Here is a 21,489-nt window from a genome sequence, read left to right on the forward strand (position 1 = left end):
AGTGTGCTGGAAGTTCCGGGCTCATTCTATAGGGAGCTGGCTGTCGGGAATGTCGTGTGATGAAGGCTAGCTTGTGGATCTGCTATCTTAAAGAGGAAACCTCTGGGGATTTGATAGTTCTTTGCTATCTTGATTTTGCATTCTTAAGGTTTTGTCAGCTGCTTGACTGAAGAGATGTAATGTGAAAGGAACCCTTTCCCACAGGAACTGTCGTTTACGTTTATCTTTTTAAATTCTTAATAACGCTTTGTTTTGAAACACTGTCGCCTGCTTTCTCAACATCCACAGCTTTTCCTGGCTTCATTTTCTCTGTTTCTGTGCGTGTCTTACTGCTGTAAGCTCCTGGTATTTACTGATTTGCAAATACTGAACTAACCAGGAGCAGACAGAATAAACTCACTACACAAAATTGCACCAAATGTCACACAAAAACTCCTGGTGCGCAAAGGACTTTCTCAAAGCTAGCTGATCCAAAAACGGAACCCAGTATGGTCTGAAATACAGCGATCTACTTCAGAAATCATCCCTGCATTTGATTTTTAAACGTTGATGCTGTTGGGGGCTGTTGTTTTGTTGCTTGCTGGCATGTCAGGAGGTGAAGGCAGTGTGCTCGGGTTCCTCTGACCCCCCTCTCTCTGTATGTGTTCCTCCACAGTCCAGCTCCTCAAGTCCACTGACCTGGGCCGGCACAGCCTGCTCTACCTCAAAGAGATTGGACATGGCTGGTTTGGGAAGGTAAGAGATGCATTCATTACCAATATGAGGGCTCACTTTCAAAGCTTACAAATGTCCAATATGTATGTAATGCTTGACTATTGCATGAAAGAAAAATCCCATGAATTGCGATTTATGTTCAACAGTGACATCACAGTACAAGGTTAACGTGAGGGGTAATATTCTCGCTTTGCCCTCTTGCCACTCTTGCCTCTCTCTTAGGTCCTCCTGGGCGAGGTCAACGCGGGTCTCAGCACGACTCAGGTGGTGGTGAAGGAGCTGAAGGCGAGTGCCAGCGTGCAGGACCAGATGCAGTTCCTGGAAGAGGTGCAGCCTTACAGGTGAGAATCACACAGGAAGAGGGAGACAGAGCAGAGCACGGTCTGGATTCAGGACTGTGACCTGTGTGTGTGTGTGTGTGTGTGTGTGTGTGTGTGTGTGTGTGTGTGTAGATACAATATTATCAGCATAGTAAAACATAGGTTTAACCGTTTCATGCATAAAATGTAATAAATATAATATTTTTTCATGGACATTTCTTTCATTTTTTTTCCATTACTTTATATATATGTCATCCTCATATGAGGCTATCATCCATTTGCGTCTTCCTCATGTCTGCATATAAAGACTAGAAGAGAGTTTGTATCTGTCCCCATATGAGGTTGCCATGCATGAAAGGGTTAAAGCCCACAAAGGTATGGTAATGTACATTTAAAACCTGGGAAATACAGTGTATGGGAAAACTGCAAAATTACTTTGTTAACTCTTCTAAGGGTATTTAGTTAGTGTATAGGAGTTATTATCGGTATAGCTACATAGTGTTAATGAAAGTGTGCCCCAGTGGTGGGTGTGTGTGTGTGTGTGTGTGTGTGTGTATGCTAATACATCCTATTCCTGTCCACAGGTCCCTTCAGCACCCCCACCTCCTGCAGTGTCTGGCACAGTGCTCAGAGGTCACTCCCTATCTGTTGGTCATGGAGTTCTGCCCACTGGTGAGTCCTGCGGGGAAGACTTAACCTGCTTCCGTTCTGCTTACTGCAGAGAGAGTTTTACTGTGAGGTTGTGGTTCCCGAGACACCCTGGTAACGTATTGGCATTTTTAATTATGAAATGGAATGTTTATAATGCTCAAACTATGTGCACTTTCAGCTTGCTTCTATTTTGGTGTTTATTATGAACGCTTGTCAAGAAAATGGGTGAAAACGAACAAACCAAAACCCTTTTTTTTCAGGGTGATTTGAAAGGATACCTGCGAAGCTGTCGGGCTGCAGACTCAATGACCCCTGACCCCTTGACTCTCCAGCGAATGGCATGCGAGATCGCCTCTGGCCTGCTGCACCTGCACAAATACAACTTTGTCCACAGGTGAGTGCTATTTACTGTCAGGGGGAAAAATTGGGGGTGGTGATGTCATTTTTTTGACATCTGTACTACAGGCTGCAGGGGCGTGTATGACTATTTTAGAGTTGAAGACATTAAGACAAAATCTATTAAAAATTCAACAACCCAGTAATCAGTCCCAGCCTTGGCATTGTACTGCTTTTGAAACACAATAAACGGGTTGGATCTCCCCCTGTTAGTTAGACTGTCTGTTTGATATCCTGGTCCTTGCAGCTCAGCAGCTCTCACTTTGTCTGTGCAGCACGTTATCTTACCATCTTCCCATTTACATTCCATTGAAGTCAACCAGATGATCAGCTGGCTCCCCCTGGTCTCTCCCTGTAACAATATCCTGGTGCTGTCTGAGTGTGACTCATAGACTCCAGCATCAGTGATTTTGTTGCAGTGGGGGATCCAACAGCTCCAGACACCAGGAGCCATTCCCTCTGCCTTTCACATGAATTCCCCTGCTGATCCACCACCCTGGATTCTGAGCAGCGTCCGCTTCTTTCAATGGCCTTTGGGGATTCCAGAGTCCATGTGTGGGAAGACTACATTAGCATGTGTCTTCTGGATGATCCACAGCGCCATCTAGAGATCAGCATGGCTAGAATCTCAAGTACAGTAGCAGTGTTGTTAGCTGGCTTTGTCCTGGGGGTGACAAATTATCTATATGATACAATACAATACAATACAATACAATACGATTGACTGTTATATAAACACTTTAAGTACTGACCAGAGGCCATTGTGCTTTAGCTACTAGTAGCCAATGAACAAAATTAACATTACAAATAAAGGGTCCATTTAGATAGTAGATGTCTCACTGTACTAGCACTAGAACAGTTTTGGCTTGACTGTCTCTCTCTCTCTACACTCTCAGTGATCTGGCCTTGAGGAACTGTTTGCTGACTGCAGAAGTGACCGTGAAGATCGGAGACTATGGGCTCTCACATAACAAGTACAAGGTGAGCTTGGAGTCTGCAGGCCATCTATAACTTTAAGCACTCAATCACAAGTTCTGCGGTAAAGCTAACCATTGTTTATACTTGACTGTATTGGGAATATAATATAAAATATACAACCTGCTTTAGTTATTTGTTTTTTGGAGCTATTCAGTCAACATTTCCATATATATATATATATATGTATGTGTGTGTGTGTGTGTTTAAATACAAGTTTGTAGAATGTTTTCAGTAATCTAGCATCCTGTACCATGGATCAGCTTGACTCCAGTGTAAGGTACGTGTATCTGCTCCTCAGGATGACTACTTTGTGACGGTGGATCAGCTGTGGGTGCCTCTGCGCTGGATCGCCCCGGAGCTCATCGACGAGGTCCACGGGAATCTGCTTGTAGTGGACCAGACCAAGCCCAGCAACATCTGGTAAGGGGAAGGGGGGTGGAGGCATCACAATAACATACAGAGATATTCTGATTTGCATTTGACATTGGAATAGAGACTCTGTGACCCTGTAAAGGTCTCTATAAGTGCTTGGTTTGTGTGGCAGGTCCCTTGGAGTGACGATCTGGGAGCTGTTTGAGTTGGGGAACCAGCCCTATCGGCACTATTCTGACAGACAGGTCCTCACCTATGCCATCAAGGAACAGCAGTTGAAGCTGCCCAAACCTCTGCTCAAACTGCCCCTCTCAGAACGCTGGTGAGGATTTATCTTTGTGCAATATTGTCCAATGTAGCAGATTGGAATGTAGCCAAATTGCAGTTATTGTGTAGCCAAGCAGCAATTCAAATTACACTCTGCAGCGATCTGGTTCAATTTACTGACCATTGACTGCAGGTTATATTTGCCAGTGGAAAGCCTATCGAAAAGCCTAATGACAATTTGACATCTTTCCATGTGCTCTTTTCCTCCTATTATATTTATTCAGTAAAGTCCAGTTACCTTATGCCACTCGCTGCTGGATACAATAAGTATAAATGCAACAAAGAGTATCTGCACTGAGGATTTGTTCACCAAAATATGTTTTACTTATTTGTGCAACACCAAGATTAAAAAGTGAACAAGTCAAATCAATGTTTAGGTGCCGTGCACCTCCATCAGGATTTACAAAACACAGAACTCCATTAGAAATGGATCACTAACAAGTCTGTCTCTCTATCCACTCCTCTCTCTCTCTCTCTCTCTCTCTCTCTCTCTCTCAGGTACGAGGTGCTACAGTTCTGCTGGCTGCAGCCGGACCAGCGGCCCACCGCAGAAGAGGTCCACCTCCTCCTGACCTATCTGTGTGCCAAGGGTGCCAGCGAGGCGGAGGAGGACTTTGAGAAGCGCTGGAACTCCCTGCGGCCCAACAGCGGCAACAGCAGCACCCACAGTGCAAGCGCCTCTGCGGCCGAGCAGCCTCCCTCCTCCTCCTCTTCCTCCTTCCCCCTGCTGGAGCACTTCTCAGCGGGTGACGGCTTCCACTCTGAGGCGGGGGACGACATCCTCACAGTCACAGAGACCAGCCGGGGCCTGAACTTCGAGTATAAGTGGGAGCAAGCACGCCCCGAGCCGAACTTCCCTTCCTCCTCAAGCAGTGGGGCATTAGGGCACTCCCAGTACCAGGATATCTACTACGCTCCTGGGAGCTGCAGTGGGGGGCTCACTCTGGGAGTCTCCCCTTCCTACTATGACTCCAAGCCGTCAGGACTCCACACCCCGGGGGTAGTGCCTGTGTTGAGCGCTCACAGCCCCTCTGTCAGCAACGAATATTACATCCGTATTGAGGAGCCTAGTGAGTGCAACATTGATCTAGACTACACCATGTGCTCCTACAGCCCAGAGCTTGATGGCAGCAATGGCAGCTATATAGGTGGTGGGAGCGGTTCGGGAGACTGCGACAACTGCCCTAGTGAAGCCCAGCCTAATTCATATTGGTTGGAAGAGGCTCGCAAAGCCAGTGCCTATGATTCAGACACCAGCCCAGCTATCTCACTCACCATGGAGCCTCTCCTGGGCCAGGTATCTACCGCCAGCCCGGTGGAACCCTGGGAAAGTGAACAGTACTATTCCTACAAAGTGCAGGAGAAAGAGCAGGGTTACTACTACGATCAATCCTCATTGGACGGGGCTGACCACTACCTTTTGGAGGATTTGTCTGAGAATCATCGGGAGAGCTGGGGGTCTAGGAGTCTGCGTCAAGCACTTGGTGAGTTGGAGGACCCCCTTGGGGTCTCGCCATCCCTTGGTGGGCCCCAACAGCTCTACAGAGACCCTTACATTGAAGGAAGCAGGCCAGCCCTTAGCAAGAGGTCAGCTGGAGAGTGTTACTATGACATGACGGGGTCCCTTCGCAAAAGCATGCCTGAGTCAAACACGGTATGTGTCGACATGGAGGAAGAGGATTCAGGGCTCTTCATAGGGCGCAGAGACAGTGATCTGGAAGAGGGGGACGTGTCTGCAGAGAAAGAAGCCTTAGCTCAGGCTAACCACTGGACATCCAACAGCTCTGCCAACAATAACAGTCTGAGCTTCAGCAAGCGATCCGAAAACAATATCCACGGCTATGCCAATTTTCATTTCACAATGCCTTCAGCAGGGTTGGAAGAATCCTGGCGTGTCTTCAAGGCAAAGGAGAACCAAACATACCCCGCCCCCCAAACCTTTCACTACCTGGAGGCTGCTACACTCACAGAAGGAGGTGGAATTGCCCTGACCAATGAACATACACTCTTCCTGTCAAGCGAGTGCAATAGTTATATATACCCATGCCATGAGGAAGAGGAGAGGATGTCCCCTCCTGAGGAGCACAACGCTTATCAAGAGCACGGATTTGTGGATCCTCTTTTGGGATCTGTGGTCAGGAGCTATACCCTCAACGATTATATCAAACAGAAACAAACTGTGGGGCTCAAAAAGGAAAATGGAGAAAGCTCACCCTCCACAACTTTAGGGGGCACTGTGGCAAGCAATGTGGTTCCTGAGACAGAGCTGAACCCTGATCACGCTAGCTTGGGAAAAGGAGGAACACCTGTGGACAAAACAGAGGAGTCCATGAATACTGTTGTCAGCAGAAAGTCCTCTGAAAAGGAGGAAGAGCATGAAGAGGGATGTCTATCAGAAGTGAAACATCCAGCCCAGAACAGCATCAGGTCTGTCCAATCAGATGGACTCACACCTGAAATGGCTCCAAGTACCCAATCAGAACCGGACTCAGAAACCAGTCGGACCGCGGAGAGCGGCGTGGATAAGGGTTGCTCCAGCATCAGCTTGGTGGAGATTGATGACTGCAGTGATGATGACATCACAGACGTCACCTCGGGCATCTTTACGGATTTCCCTATGGATTATGTGGGAGATGCCGCCCCAGCTGTCAAGTCCCTGCAGAAGCAGGCGGGGACTCCGGATTCCATAGAGTCCCTAGATCTGCCTTCCACCAGCAGCTTCTGCGAGGCGTTCAGCCCCAACACCTTCCACCCCTCCAGCCAGCCCAAAGCAATGGACAGCGGCTATGACACAGAGAATTACGAGTCTCCTGAGTTTGTACTGAAGGAGCCTCACGATTCACGGGACCCTGAAGGATTTGTACAGCCCCTGGGGAAGCCTTCTCTTAGTGAAGATCCAGGGCTAGAGGAGACAGAGACAGAGGGTGGTGCAGAGGTGTGTCTCGGACTGCCGGTTTCAACATCTCACAGTACAGAGCTAGAGCTGGGTGGGTTGAATGAGAAAAACCCCTACAGGGACTCTGCCTATTTTTCAGATTATGATGCAGAGAATGAGAGGTACTCCCGGGATGAAGGGGACACGTTTCCAGAGAAACGGGATGATGACATTATTGTCCCAGAGCCCGAAAAAGAAGGTCCCATAGCTGATCCGACTAGCCTGAAAGTGGAGGAAGAGGACCCACAGCAACTGGAGAACCATGTGGATGAGAAAGATCAGTTGCAGAATGATTATTCAGACAGACAGTTTGGTGAACAGAAGCAGAGGCAAGATATTGAGGATGGTGGTGAAATTTTAGCCACTCCAGAGGTCCCGGAAACAGAGTTTGCTACCGTTCATTCAACTCCTTCTCCTTCAAGTCCAACTCCTCCTGAGTTAGAGGATGAAGGTCTGGATTTGGAGCCAGAACTCTGCAGAGATGAGCAGTATTCCGAAATCTGCACCGCTTCAGTTCCCGAGGAACCAGCTCAGCCAGAGCATCCGGGTATCCCTGATGAAGTGCAGGAACCTGGCAGCTTGGAGGGCCCTTTATTTGAGGCTTCAGACTCTGCAACAGGCGGAGGATCTTCTAAAAATGACACTGAGACCAGCGACTGCAGAGAGGCAGGGGATGGGGGGGAGTCTGCAGAAGACACAACATCTACAGGTCTTCCCAATGTGGACGATAACCCTCAGCAACCCCACAGCAACTGCCCTGATGTGGAAAGCCGGGGGAAAGAAGACCCAGGACTTCTGAAGTCAGGAGAGGATTCAGAGTGCCAGATGGGCAGAGTGTCCCCGGCTGATGGAGAGGAGGCAGATGAGGAGGACGGGGACTCGGAGGACAGCGAGGAGTCGGATGAGGAGCTACGCTGCTACAACATCCAGGAGCAGAGCGAGGAGAGTGAGGAGGAGTTCCCCGCAGTGCCCATCGTGGTCAGCAACAGCAGTGAGGCGCGCAATCTGCGCAGCCTCCTCAAGATGCCCAGCCTGCTCTCCCAGTCCTTCTGTGAAGAACTCGACCGAAAGAAGAAAGCCGTCTCCTTCTTCGACGACGTCACTGTCTACCTCTTCAACCAGGTCAGTGCTTACTGCTTATTTATTTGATTGAATCTGTTTACTGTACACACGTTAGTCTCCATTTATAAAACATCTATACATTTGCTATTAGAGGATGTTATTAACAGCAGTTTCTTACACATTATAAGTGTAAAACTCTGAATAGTTATAACATGTTAGTATTGTTTGTAACTGTCTAATATTGTTTGTAACAATCTTTATAACACATTTATAAATACATTATTGTTTTAGTATAAATTCCATTGCTTCTTCATTTCTCTAGCTAATGATTGAGAGTTCTGATAATTCATCCTGATTTTCACTAAGGAGGATTGCTGCTTAGTTAGTTTAGTAATTTAGATATTGTAGTGCAGGGTTTTGTTTAGCCTTGAGCTGCTTCAGTGCTGTGTTCTCATTCCAGGAGAGCCCGACGCGGGAGCTAGCAGATCACAGTTTCCCTCAGGGGGCGGAGTCCAGTGGGCGGAGCTCAGAGTCAGGAGAGACACGCCCCCAGGAAAGGGTCAGCACCTCGGACGACTCATCTGACGGGAATGTCTCTGAAGAGAGTAAGACTGTTTAACGCAGTGGGAGACAGGCTGCCATATAGACTGCTAGATAGAATACATCTGCTAGAGACAGTGGCAGCGATTTGTGTACTAAAACAATAACCTCTGCTGCCACAATGCAATTCACTGAAGATGTAATGTCTTGATAGCTTATATAGTTTTGGTCTGCATTAAACTGCTGTTATAAAATGCAAAAAATTGCTATAATATAACATTTTGTTTAATTTGTGTAATGTAAACATTGATAGGCGGATGAGATGCATGGCTCTGTTTTTATTTGACTTTAGGTAGACAGCCTAATCTAATTTCTGCAGTCCCCTCACAGAACAATCTCTAACCTTAACCCTAATCGCCGTTCTGCAGTCCCCTCACAGACCCCCTTCTGTCTTTCTCTCTCTCCAGGCGGAGGGTTCGAGTGGGATGATGACTTCCCCCTGACGCCGGTCACCTCCTCCCCCATGTCCTCGCTGGGCCCGGCCCCCATGGATCCCCCCGCGGCCCCTAGCCTCTCCCCCCTGGCCCCAGAGTCGAAGCAGGGCCCCGCAGTGCAGTACTCTCGCTTCACTGTGTCCCCGTCCAGCGTCTCCCGCTTCTCAATAACGCATGTCTCCGACTCCGATGTCGAGTCTGTGGGAGGTGAGCACTGCACTCTTGAAATTATCAGAAGACTGGTGCGGAATCACCAATTACAGTAGAAGCATAGAGGTCTGGTTATTCAGACTCACAAGCAAGCCCCTGGTAATCTGTCACGATGTGTGCTATGTTGTTCCTACTTTCCCATGCTCATACAATGCATCTACTGTGCCTTTCCATTGTAAACCATGCCACTATAGTGTTTTTCAATGGTACTGTAGTTTTTTTTATGGGTTACCATATTTCTTTTCAGTTTACAACACTTATGATTTAACAGGCTTTCTTATGCTTTGGTATAGTTTTATATTGGTATACCATAACAAACATTACTTTTATGAGGGGAAGACACCGATGAAGGTATGAGAAAACATAAACCTTTGTCAAAAAGAGGAATTGAAAGTTAACCCTGAATCTCTAAAAGATTGTTGCAGTAATTGGGTCCTGTTTGTGTTTCAGGGAGCAGTGAAGATGGAGAGAGGGAGTGAGAGAGCCGGTGCAAGAGGAAGGGAGGGAGGGAGGGAGAGATGGAGAGAGGGAGGAGAGAGTGTCCCAGGCCTGGCAGCATTGGCCTCATTTTGCACAGACTGGGCCTTGCATTGGGGGGGCTCCAGCTGGGACCCCTGCCCTGATGAAACCTGAGCTGCCATTCCAGGACAGTGCCTCTCAACACCAGCGGAAACGGACGCTCACAGCCCCCACTGCCATGTCGGAGGGGTGGCTGTGGATGTACACAATGAGAACAAATCTATACAAATATATATATATTATATATATATGAATATATATAACTTATATGCAGATTATAACTTACATGTTGCAGAACCTTCAAGCTCAACGTCATTTGTAACGGAATTGCCATTTTGCTAAAGAACGAACAAACAAACAAAAAAAAACAGAAAAGAGGATGGAGTACAGCAGATTCAGCAGCTCCAGGTCCCATTGCTTTACAGACTCATTTAATCGCTGCTGGAGATTTTTACCATGCCCGTTCTGCGTCAGGTCTGTAATGCGCCTGGTAATCCTTGGTACTCTGAGTTACCCTCGCCCCACTGTGAGCGCCCACAGATAGCCTCCCGTCTCGAGGGTTTAGAAAGAGACAGAAGGGGCGGGGGGTTGTGGGACTGGATATATTTCCTTACCAAATAGTTATTGGTGGGACGAAGTAAAGGGGGTGTCCTGGTTCCCTGATACTTCTCTCAAAGAATAGCGTTGATGAACCGGGGGAAGAAAACTAGAAGCAGTATTGGGATTTATTATTGGACATTTTAGTGCAACGGATAGTGGTACATTATGAGAAAGTACTTGCCAATGCATTTGCCAAAATACTTACAGAGCTTGTATGTTTTTTTGTTTCATTTCAGGTGTCTTGAGTTCAGGTTCATATCATATGCATTGCTAACAGTGACTGTATGGAATATGTGTTATATGACTATATCAATTCAGGAAAATTAACTTGCAAATAAAATCAGGATTTAGGGATTAGGGTTGTAGAAAATAGTCCATGGTAGAATATCACAAAAGCATGATAAATGCATAACAATGAAATTGATCTGAAATTGAAGTCCAAGTCTTGCAGACTCCAGTGCTAGAAACAGGACACCTCCTATGTGGATTGGGCAAACACACAAACACAAAAATAATCTTATTTTTTTTTTTTTTTAAACATTTTAGAAGTATTGAAATTCCTTAAAAGGAATTACATTCAAGCATTTTTCTTAAAGGGAAAGTGTCATCCAAATTTTCAGCCCAACCGCCCCCTAAATGTGACCCATCTTGTTGTTAGAGTGCCAAGTTGGCAGCTGAAGTATTTATCCCACACACAGTGTTCAGTGTTTCTGAATGCCTTTCATCAATTTCATAGTCTGTAATAGTCTCGGAGAGCAGCTCATGCAGTCTGTACTATTTTTGTAAGAAAGTAAAGAAAAAAAGTTTTAAATTTAACAGAGAAAATATCAAATTATTATTATAGGTTAAATGTTGCCAAAGAGATGTAACACATTTATGTGGCACCCTAGTTTTAATTTACAGCTTTTAGATATTTTATTGTGTAAGGTTATTAAAGAAAACATAAGAAAATGTTGTCATCAATGTTTAGTTTAGCTTGTTGTGTAATGGGAACTCTCATGTCACATGATGGGGGAAGCCACATGATCTACAACAGAGACACCTGTTACTCTTTCATACCTGGAAGAGTTCATTGAGTCGACTGAGGCACAGTTTCAGTGCTGGAGGTTAGTTTTTAAGACTAAAGGATGTGAACTGAAATTCATACACAGGCGCATGCATCACGTGTATAGTGAGGACAGTTTCCCCCTAGATTGCCTAGATTGCTGTCCCATCTGTTTTATTTATAAAATGTGTTGTTCAAGAAAACTGTCCTCTATCCCACAGATTTACAGGGTGGGGGAAAAGTCATGCATCAGAGAATAAAATAAAGCCTGTTCAGGTAATGAGCTCAGTGGTCCATTGAGTGAGATCATGAGCTACCAACAAGCAGAATTCATTACACCCAGAACCTTTAGGGCTGGAGCTGCTCATCCCTGATCTACACCCGTGATGATTACAATAAAATGTGATTATTTACAGTGTGAATGGAAGCACACCGTCAGGTCTACTTTACCAGTATTTCCGCGTGACCCGTCATGTGACAATGGAGTATTTACTTATTTAAAAAAAATAAATAAAAAAATGCTAAACTTGCTGTAGGTGACATTATCAACTGGTCTGTACAGAATAGATGGCTACCTAACTTTTTAAATGCTAGCTGCATGAAAAGCGAGCCTTTCAATCTCAAGTTGACTGCGTTTCAAAAACAGGTTCACTACTGCCGTCTCCTTTCCCAGTGCTTACTCCCATACAGAGCATGTGTCAAACATCGTTGGTCTAATAAAAGCATTTTTTAAATATCTTAAAATTCAATCTCTGTGACCTATTTTTATGTACGTCCATTTCTTTAGGTCTTATTTACATTTTTTGGTCATACATGGACACAGTTGCAGACTGGATCATTGACTTCGTTGGTCGAAAGCTGGTGCTGTTTTTTAAAAAAGTCTTGATTAGTCAGAATTCGATCCAGAATGTCTGTATTTTGTGCCAGAATCCCCAGCAAAGAAGACTGCTGCTACATTGAGTATTTGATGATCCCCACCCCCACCCCCATCTGTACAGATGGAGGCACTCAGAAGTCCTCTCATTGGATCACTTTTTAAACCACTGCTGATTGAAGATTATACCAGGTAGTTCACAGCAAGTGTATTCCTCAAAAGCTGATAGACTTTATTTTATTTTTTATTTCCCATAATTTAAATGACATAACAGTGACATTTATTTTATACACACTCAGTGACAAAAAACAATGAGAAGGTTAGCACAATACAATTAAAACAGTTTCAATTGAGAATAAACATGGTCTATATAAATCAGTAAACACGTCATGCCAGATTACCAATGCAATTCCTGTGACATTTTTATTTCATTTTTTTAAACTAATTTGAACTTAATTCTTTCTTTATTTCATATACATTATTATATTATACATATTATATATATATATATATATATATATATATATATATATATATATATATATATATATATATACACACACACACACACACACACACACACACATACACAGAGTATATATATATATATATATATATATATTACACACACAAATACACACACACACACAATCAATGTGTGTTGTTTTGTTTCAGAACGAGAACAGTAAAAACGAAGGCACAATGCATGCCTCCTCCCGATGACATCACCATTTAAGAGAAAGGTCCTTTCACTGAAGCCTGGACATTGAACTAAGGTGACCATATGACTCCGTGTTCAGCGGGACAGTTTGGGACAGTTCAGGCTTTTCAACTCACAACCCAATGCATTCTGGTAAGCGTAGTTCTGATTCTCTAAAAAAAATGGTACCCAAGACAGGTAAAATGTACCAGAATGCATTGGATTGTGAGTTGAAAAGCCTGAACTGGACCAAACTTTACTGCTGAACACGAATGGAACACTTATCAACAAAACAAAAACCTAACAAGGATAGATAGTTTTTTATATATATATATATATATATATATATATATATATATATATATATATATATATATATATATATATATATATATATATATATATATATATATATATATAATGTGTGTGTGTGTGTGAGAGAGAGAGAGAGAGAGAGAGCAGCAGCTTTAATGGGGGTCTGTCTTTCTGTAGTAATGCATTTAGAGTTATACTGTCTTAGTGACAAAAGCTCATCATGTGCAGCTATTACCAGCTCCCTAGATCAATTCCTTGTCTTTGGTGCCTCCTGCTGTTTACATTACAGAACTACACTGTTACTTCTGCCTCAGCACTATTTTAATGACCTAAACACTGATGAATCTAAATACTAACGCCAATTAACTTTAAGATGTATTTATTTATTTATTAATTATTATTATTATTTTTATTATTAACATAACTCTAAACAATAAAGTTCAGGGTGGCAGTAAGAAACCCAGCCCATTTAGGGTTAAAATAGAACCCTAGGGTCACTCTGGTGATTGCAATGAGAGTCTTATTTCCATTCCTGGAGTCACATGTATGGTATGTACATCCTGATCAACTGAGGCACTATGAGCCATTTAGTTCAAGCACAGGATCGCAGCACAGTGCCTCTCTCTAGCACGGTGGCAGTCTACAGTAAATAGGGCATTTTGAACAGGACCATTCTTATCATTAACAGTGGTGTTTAACAATGAAAACATACCTAGACAACACAACAATTTCTTTCTTTATACAATTATTTTTTAACCCTATTACAGGGCATCTAGGAGACATGCAGTAGAGAATATTTTTATTTTTCATAATATACTAATTTATTTGCCTAGCATGGTCTTAAAGTTTATAAACAAAAAACAAACAAACAGCTTCAAAATAGCATGTATGCAAATTAAAGGCTCTCTGGTTTCCTCCTCCGTGTAACTGTTCCAGATGCTACTGCTTATCGTTTATAAACCAGGACTAAGGTTCTTTGGGATACTTTTGTTTAGTGGAGCTGCATTTTCAAGCTTGGAACCATATTTTGAATACTTAAGACAAAGTTCAGAAGAAAACTAAGGAAGAGTCAACTTAATTGAAAAATGACAATGCTTGCGTTTTCACTTCAATTGTATGATTGAATGTTTTAAGTTTCGGATCAAAGTACACTTTTATCTTTTAAAGCTTAGAAATGAATACAAAATCGACAAATCAAATCAAAACTGCCCTTAGTCGTTAGTAAACCACCTAGCACCAAGCTTTGAAACCCAGGTCCTGTCAGTACTCACGATCTCCACCCCTGTAAGGGGGACCCTGTCTTGGGGAGGGCAGGTTCCTGTATGGGCCGGACGATTCCATTCAAGGAAGACTCGGATTGGCTGAATTTCTTTCCATTCTGGGGTCCTGCTACACAGCTGCTGTGGCTTTGGGAAAATCAGGAGGGGTGGGGGTGAGGGGGCAATCACTCTCCCTCTTGAGGCCCTCATACCCCCTGGGGTACAGTGGGGGTAAAGCTGAACAGTCCACCCTGACAGAAGACCACATATTCCATCGGCTTATTACCAGGATTCACTAGGAGGGAGGCAGCCATACTCAGTGATGGCTGCATGTAAATTGAAACTACAGGCAATCTTCATATATTATATATATATATATATATATATATATATATATATATATATATATATATATATATATATATATATATATATAAAAAAATTGCTCAAAAGGCAGAAAAATAAATCAAACAAATAAGCTATCAGAGTCCCTGCTGATTTCATTGCCTAGACGTATTTACAGCTGCAAATAGCAAATTGCAGAAGCAAGAAGGTTAAGTACACAGCAATGAAGTGTGGCCTGTTTTGAAATAGTATTCTAATGGTACCATATGCTCTCTGTCTCAGAACATTCAGGCTTGACAGGGAGCAATGGGAATGATGCAGGAGTGAGTCTAGTAGCCCCTCTCCCTCCTCTTCCTTGTGTGTGCAGGATGGGTAGCTGGGCTAGGGCAGTTTCCAGGGCTGGACGGACAGACTAGTGGATAACTGGTGCAGATCTGTCGTCAGTGATGGTTGGTTTTAGTCGGATGTCCATAAATGGATTTCTGGAGAGAGAGAGATAGAGAGACCACAAACTTAGTGTTTACAGGCTACTTGTCAACTGCGGTACCATAGAAGTCGAAAAGCTGCGCTTAGGTGGTAGGGGTTTTGTGTGAATAAAAAACATGTGCCAATGTGTTTGGTGATTAGCAATCAAGACCATGTCAAAGTGTAAGCCAAATCATTCAGGTTAGTGTGGGTCTAGAGTAGGGATGGGGTCATAACCAAGCCTTTAAAAATCATTCTCACCTCACCCATCATTAGCTGTTCTCTCATAAGTGCCTTATCATTTGCTGTAGATTGATTCGTAGTCTGGATTTTATTTTAAATTCAGGGTGAATACCGAGCATGAAATAGAAATGGGCTTGTGAGATTGTCTTTATACTAGCAAGATACTTTAAAAGCCTTGGTTATTGCCCCCTTTACTGGATTCAAAGGATATTTGTATATAGAACATGCTACCTAGTGGTTACACATAGTAATAACATTTTTAGATGATCAAAGCCAGATTGAAGTTCAGGGAGCTGGTGAAAAAATGTCCCTGGAGTGAAAGGCTGGGCTAATGGCATCTTTGGCACTCAGTATGTGGCAGAGTACATTCAAACATACAATTTGTGTTTGTAGTGGTCTGCATGGGAATGCCTGTCAATCCAAAGTGGCTCCTAATTATGTGAATGGGCACCACACAGGGCAACCAGCACAAGACAAATCAAACACCCAAGACAAACCCGTGATTGGACGCCAGCGTCAGTGAACAGGCGAGTCATGTGACTGAAGCAGTGAACTGATTGAACCCAAAGATGGAACACAGAAGCAACCAATCACAGAGGTTAATTCATTAATGCAGAATGGATCCGGAATAACCAAAGTAGAGAATTTGAGGGCCTGCGGATCAACAGGTGAATCAAAAGTGAAAAACAGGATAATTGAGGGAATGACTGGAAGGGAAGGGGACATGCAGCAGACAACAGTAGTCAGAAGAGCCAGGAATGACAGAGGGCCCCACCGCCAACCCTAAGGCCGAGTGGGAGCAAGACAGCGAGCGGGCGGGTGAGTGGCATTGCTTTATTGGTGTGCCAATGGAAGCTGCAAACTTACTAAAGTCCTAGACAGCCGTCTCAGAACCGGGCGACTTCACTATGTGAACTGAAAGGGAAACAAAATTTGCTTGGTTTGAACTTGTGTGCCAGTTATTCCAGGCTGATAAAACAAAACACAACACACAGACCCCTGGTTAGAACTAGTCCCACGATTAGTGCTGTGTAACGAGTCGGTTGAATGAGATTATTCTTCATGGTATTACATCTCATGGGCAAGACGCGGTCATCTTCACCTCTCAAGCCCCAGCGATAGCTGGATTGGGGTTCCTCATATGGAATAAGATACCATTACATTTTAAAATGATTATTGTTCAAAACCATAATCGTTTTAAAGAAACTAATACCCACACCCCAATACAATGGTAGAGACACCTTAAACAAGCAGTCTGGTGACCAGTCTATTCAGGGTTCATTGGATTTGAAATAGGATTCAGCATGAACGCAGTACTTTTGACATACAAAAACCCAAGAATACATTTTATCTACAGGATATTAGAGGCATTCAGGATTGGCTGAAGACATTTTATTAGCTTGTGTCTTGGACTATTTAGGCCTCTCTTTGTATTAGTACTCGCATTATTGCAGGGAAGGCAATACGACTCCTGTCTCATAGCAGTTTCACCCATTTCAGGTTTTACTACAAGCTTGATCAGCTACAGTGTATAGCAGGGCTCTTCATCTGACGGCCCGCATGACCTACGCAAGCCAGATTCATTGAGTTCCACTTTGCGTTGGTTTAACTTACTCAAGTTTTCATTGTTGTGTCAGAGATGAAATAGAAACAAGACACAAGTTTATTTGTTTTGAGTGACACTCTCACATAATGTGTGATCAAAGTTGGTGGATTTTTACTCTTTTTTTTTGCTCCCCAGTTTCATCAATACCTTACTTACAACCACATTGTCACACAGTTCTCGCTCTTAGACTATATATTATAGTATAACAGTTAATATGTCACATACATTTTAAAATGTTTGTAATGATACTCGGTTAAATGTGCACACTGTTCTATTATTGAAGTACCATTCACATGGTAACATTTGTAAGGCTTGTCCGATATACTACTTTACATTATATAATATTTATTACATTGCTTAAAAATGTGCTGAATAAAACACTTCTGGCCCTTTTTTCCAATCTGGCCCCCTTAAGTTGAAGAGCCCTGGTGTAGCTCAAGTGTGTCTTAAAGTTGAAGTAACACCAAGAATCGCATCTTATTTCCATCCCTGCTATTGAGGTGTACTGTACCTGTGCTGGCCCAGCAGGGACACAGAGGGAATAAACAAACTTTTTTTTTTTATAAACACCTTGCTTCTATTTTAGAACTAGTTTTGTAAATGACTGTCTGGGATGTGAACTAGCTATGCCATTTGACACAAAACTAAGACAAGCAAGGAAACTTGGGGATAATATATTATACAGTAGCGAGTGCTATTGCCAGGGCAAATTGCTGCTAAAAATAAATACATAAATAAATCGCAAAACAACCATTTGCTGTTTTATTAATAGTAGTAGCTTTTTTACTTTGCTGCTAGTGCCACCTAGAGCTTGAATATTGCAATTGCACTATGGTCTTCACAACCAAGTTCAAAAGCCCACGCAGAGCTGTCTCCCGTCACCTTGCTGTGCAAACCCCAACTCAAATGGGATCAATACCAATGTACATTTTTTTCTCCTTTCAAAAGACAGAAGAAAAAGTACAGGCTGGATTAAAGTCGCTTTGAATACAGGCTGCCTAAGCCCCCTGCACCATTACTAACAGCGCCACCCCCTGGTTAACTTTGAGAATGACATCTGTTTATCAAATGGATAAAAAGGAGGTTGGCAAGCAAGCAGGCAAACACGCACTTACACACGGGGAGTCATGCAGATCAGAGGACGGAGTGAGGTATTGGTTTGAAAAGAAAGGGGTGGGGGGTGGGAATCTATTCAGACCCTGCCCGAATGGGCACATGCAGTGACTGGGCTCTCAGCCAATCACACACACACAGCACCATTTTTAGGAAAGACAAGGAGACACCAAACTGGTCTGTTCATGGCTGACATACCCTTGCTTGAATGCAGTAGAAGAATAATAGTAATAGTAATAATAATAAATAATAATTGACTGCCATCTATATTAACTTCTAATAGGATTATTGTCTTTATCCCCTCAAAAGGGCAAACTACTTGGGATCAGTCTGAGAAAACAGGTCTATAGACGAGAAGTCGAATATATTTTCTGCATGTCAAAAAAAACAATCTAAAAATTTACTTAACTACATGGTACGATTTTATAAAATATATAGACCCTGATAGTGACATTATATACAGCCATCTGAAATGCATTTGTATCAGATAGCTTGTGTCACATTCAAATGAGCTATACTGTTTAATTACAGTATTCTTATTTAACCATTTCTTATATAGTATAGGGTGGTGTGCACTCTGACCTCTTGTTAAAAGGATACCAGCTTGTTTCACACAGCACCCAATACCATATTCTAGCGCACTGGTATGGACTAGTGGGCTACAAGGACGGCCATCAGATACAAGGGAATAAGCTTGCATGGCATCGTGAATCGCAAGAATGTTATTGGACAATTCAAAATAAACTGCGAAACTGGAAAGAGTTTCCGACTGATCGATCCAAGCTGCATTAAGACTACAGTACTGTATACAGAACATTTTCACACACACATCACCCTCTGTTTGGATTGAAGATTCATTTAGAGACAAAACTTAACAGTAACGTGTGTTTGCTGCCAACTGAAGAAAAAAAATCAAAAAACACACAACTTGGCACTACCAGAAATAGTGTTTATTTTCAGATTTTATTCAGATACTTGGTTTGGTTTGTTTTCAGTAGAAAGTCGCCATACATTTAATACCAATCTTGTTACAGTTTTGGTGTCCCACAAAAGCATGCTTTCTTTCTTTTTTACAACAAAAAGATGCGTGTTTAAGAAAAACAATATATACATACATCTATATATATTGTAATCGTTTTGCCGTGACATTTTGAACACTGACGTCATACCTTCGTATTATTTTAGTGGAGAAGGAAGAAGCAATGGCAGCTCCCAGACGTTCCCATTCTACTGCTTTTGTCTCTAAATTTATCAAAACAGAGATTAAAGATGGAGAGTGTTTAGGGAAGACTTCAGTTCAGCCACAATTAACCAAGAAAGAAACAAACCAACTAAACAAACAAACAAACGAAACATTTCTCAAAAGGGCTGCATCTCTGCAAACACTTTAGAAACATCAGCAGGTTAATACCATTTATTTATTTTTTTTAATTTACAAGGAATCTTTAAATTGCACAAAAGACTTGTTAACCATAGCTGCCTGGAATATACAAACCTCCACTGCATAATCCTTTTGTGAGATAACAAATTCAGTTCCATTTAAGATCAATAATGCAATTACACTTGGCACTCGCACGCTGTGTAGAAAAATATCATAATGATCATGTAAAGTAAATCTTGTGACCGGACTGCCAGACTTCAGCTGCATTTTCAACCTTCCCTCTGATGAAATATATGTGGCAGCATTCTGCTTAGCCAGTTTTTCCTGTGGATTAACTCTTCTATTGATGTGCCTGTAGCTCTAAAATGGATCGGTGTGTGACGTCTTATACGTGAATATATATTCCGATTGTCAGCCTTGCCCTTAGCCTAACTCACAAAAAGAGTTGATGTATAAAAGAGAAGATGATGCTCAAATCGTCAATGTCGAAACAGGCAAACTAGGAAGGGTTGCCATCTGACTTGATCTGTCCTCGGTCTGAGCTGCCTGGACACGGGTTCAAGGGGGCGCCTCGATAGAAGACGAAACAGCCACTCACTATTTCAGTTTTTCTTCTAATGAAATAATATAGTGGACCACTCAAATGGATTCAGCCTCATGATCCTTCACAGGACTTGCAGAACACTGCAGTGTAAAATCAGTTGGGGTTGCTTTCAGGATTAGGGTCAGTTCCAATCCCATTTCAAAACCAATTCCAGCACGTCACGATCAAAAGCACAATGAGCAGGATCCTGTTAAAATGGGCTTCTCACAGTGGCAACACAGTTACTTCAGCTGAAGTATGATAGTCATTTAAAATTGGCTTCAAACGAATGCAGCTGGACAAAAACAATAATTATGTCTCTAAAACATCAATTCCTACAAAGGAATTGGAAAACAGGAACTGACCCCAAACCTGGTTGCTGTACCTATTGCTGTCTAAGCAAGAGGGACCGCTTCATTTTTTGCCTGATAAACTGGAAGTGGAGGAATGTTTAGCTAGCAGTTAACCCTTTCATGCATGAATGGCAGTTCCTTGGTTACTCAGTGTGCATATTACCATATTATTGCAGCTCCTTATCCAGAATTCAGAGCTAGTAAGGAACTGGAAAGATTGTATATTGGTGGATGTGTGTGTGTAAGATTCAGATTTTCCTTTAAAAATATCATAATGCAGTCCTCATATGGTGCTGAAAAATATATCAGGTAGGAAATTCATACATACAGTACATCTGAGGTATAATGATCACAGTTTTGTTTTTAAAATTGAGTACTCTAGCACCCTTTAGAAGTTTTCCCCTAAGACTAATTTACAAACAGGGACTAAACAAATGTAAATTTCTCAGTGTGTAATATACAAGACGTTTGCTGCAGTATTATGCTAATGTTATGGTCGCACTTAATGTCACATACAGTAATTAAAAAATAATATACAATGTAAATGTATTTATTTAAAAATGTAACATTCTGGGGTTCAAGGATAAACTCATGTACATGCATGAAAGACAACAAATGATTACATCAGAGTAGTCCATTTTATTATTTACTTAATTTTTTAAAAAGTCCATATTCCGCAAGCCGAAAGGAGACCCCCGCTGGGCTGTTCTCTCAGACTCCCAGGCCCGTCTAACAGTAACGCAGCTAAAGGGAACACAGGCAGAAGGAAGAAAGGAAGAAAGCAAGGAGGGAAGGGGCCTCTTCCAAAGCAGGAATCATGCCTGTCCTATTCAGGGCTGTCTGTCCTCATACTGTTGAAATCAATTTGCCATCGGAACTGTGAAACAAAGAGGAGAGGAGAAGAGAAACTGCCAGGTCTGACTCGCTCAATAACGTGCAAACATCCACCATCACAGCACAGAGCACAGCACGGGGGTCAGGGGCATCTAGAAAAGGGAGCTGGGCCAGCGTTGGATCCTATAAAAGGCTGGCTCTGATTTTGATTAGTTTCTCTGTCCGCTATTTTTGCAGGATTTTATCAAAGTGCAC

At 42.7% G+C, this 21,489-nt stretch overlaps 2 protein-coding genes across 11 annotated transcripts in view; one reads left to right on the top strand and one right to left on the bottom strand.

Annotated features, from left to right (window-relative positions):
- Positions 1–11,907, top strand: part of LOC117423346 (serine/threonine-protein kinase LMTK1-like) — a 40,692-nt gene extending 28,785 nt beyond the window's left edge. Inside the window, exons 4-14 of one of the 2 annotated variants that reach the window (XM_034038952.3) lie at positions 656–735; positions 937–1,055; positions 1,619–1,706; positions 1,946–2,079; positions 2,978–3,062; positions 3,358–3,479; positions 3,604–3,753; positions 4,257–7,815; positions 8,216–8,360; positions 8,763–8,996; positions 9,450–11,907. In XM_034038952.3, coding sequence (XP_033894843.1) covers positions 656–735; positions 937–1,055; positions 1,619–1,706; positions 1,946–2,079; positions 2,978–3,062; positions 3,358–3,479; positions 3,604–3,753; positions 4,257–7,815; positions 8,216–8,360; positions 8,763–8,996; positions 9,450–9,478 — 4,745 coding nt within the window. In that variant the 3' untranslated portion in view covers positions 9,479–11,907. The remainder of the gene's footprint in view (positions 1–655; positions 736–936; positions 1,056–1,618; positions 1,707–1,945; positions 2,080–2,977; positions 3,063–3,357; positions 3,480–3,603; positions 3,754–4,256; positions 7,816–8,215; positions 8,361–8,762; positions 8,997–9,449) is intronic. The other variant, XM_034038953.3, reaches the window with a different exon arrangement.
- A 1,232-nt stretch (positions 11,908–13,139) lies between these two features.
- The window catches only part of LOC117423383 (brain-specific angiogenesis inhibitor 1-associated protein 2-like), a 52,012-nt gene continuing 43,662 nt past the window's right edge, over positions 13,140–21,489 (bottom strand). For 2 of the 9 annotated variants that reach the window (XM_058989801.1, XM_058989799.1), the window contains exons 14-15: positions 16,232–16,279; positions 13,140–15,138 (exon numbers count right to left, since the gene is read on the bottom strand). In XM_058989801.1, coding sequence (XP_058845784.1) covers positions 16,252–16,279 — 28 coding nt within the window. In that variant the 3' untranslated portion in view covers positions 13,140–15,138; positions 16,232–16,251. The other 7 variants (XM_034039050.3, XM_034039048.3, XM_058989797.1 and 4 more) reach the window with 4 other exon arrangements.

Source organism: Acipenser ruthenus, chromosome 17 (genome assembly GCF_902713425.1).
Source record: "Acipenser ruthenus chromosome 17, fAciRut3.2 maternal haplotype, whole genome shotgun sequence".
NCBI classification, from domain to species: Eukaryota; Metazoa; Chordata; class Actinopteri; order Acipenseriformes; family Acipenseridae; genus Acipenser; species Acipenser ruthenus.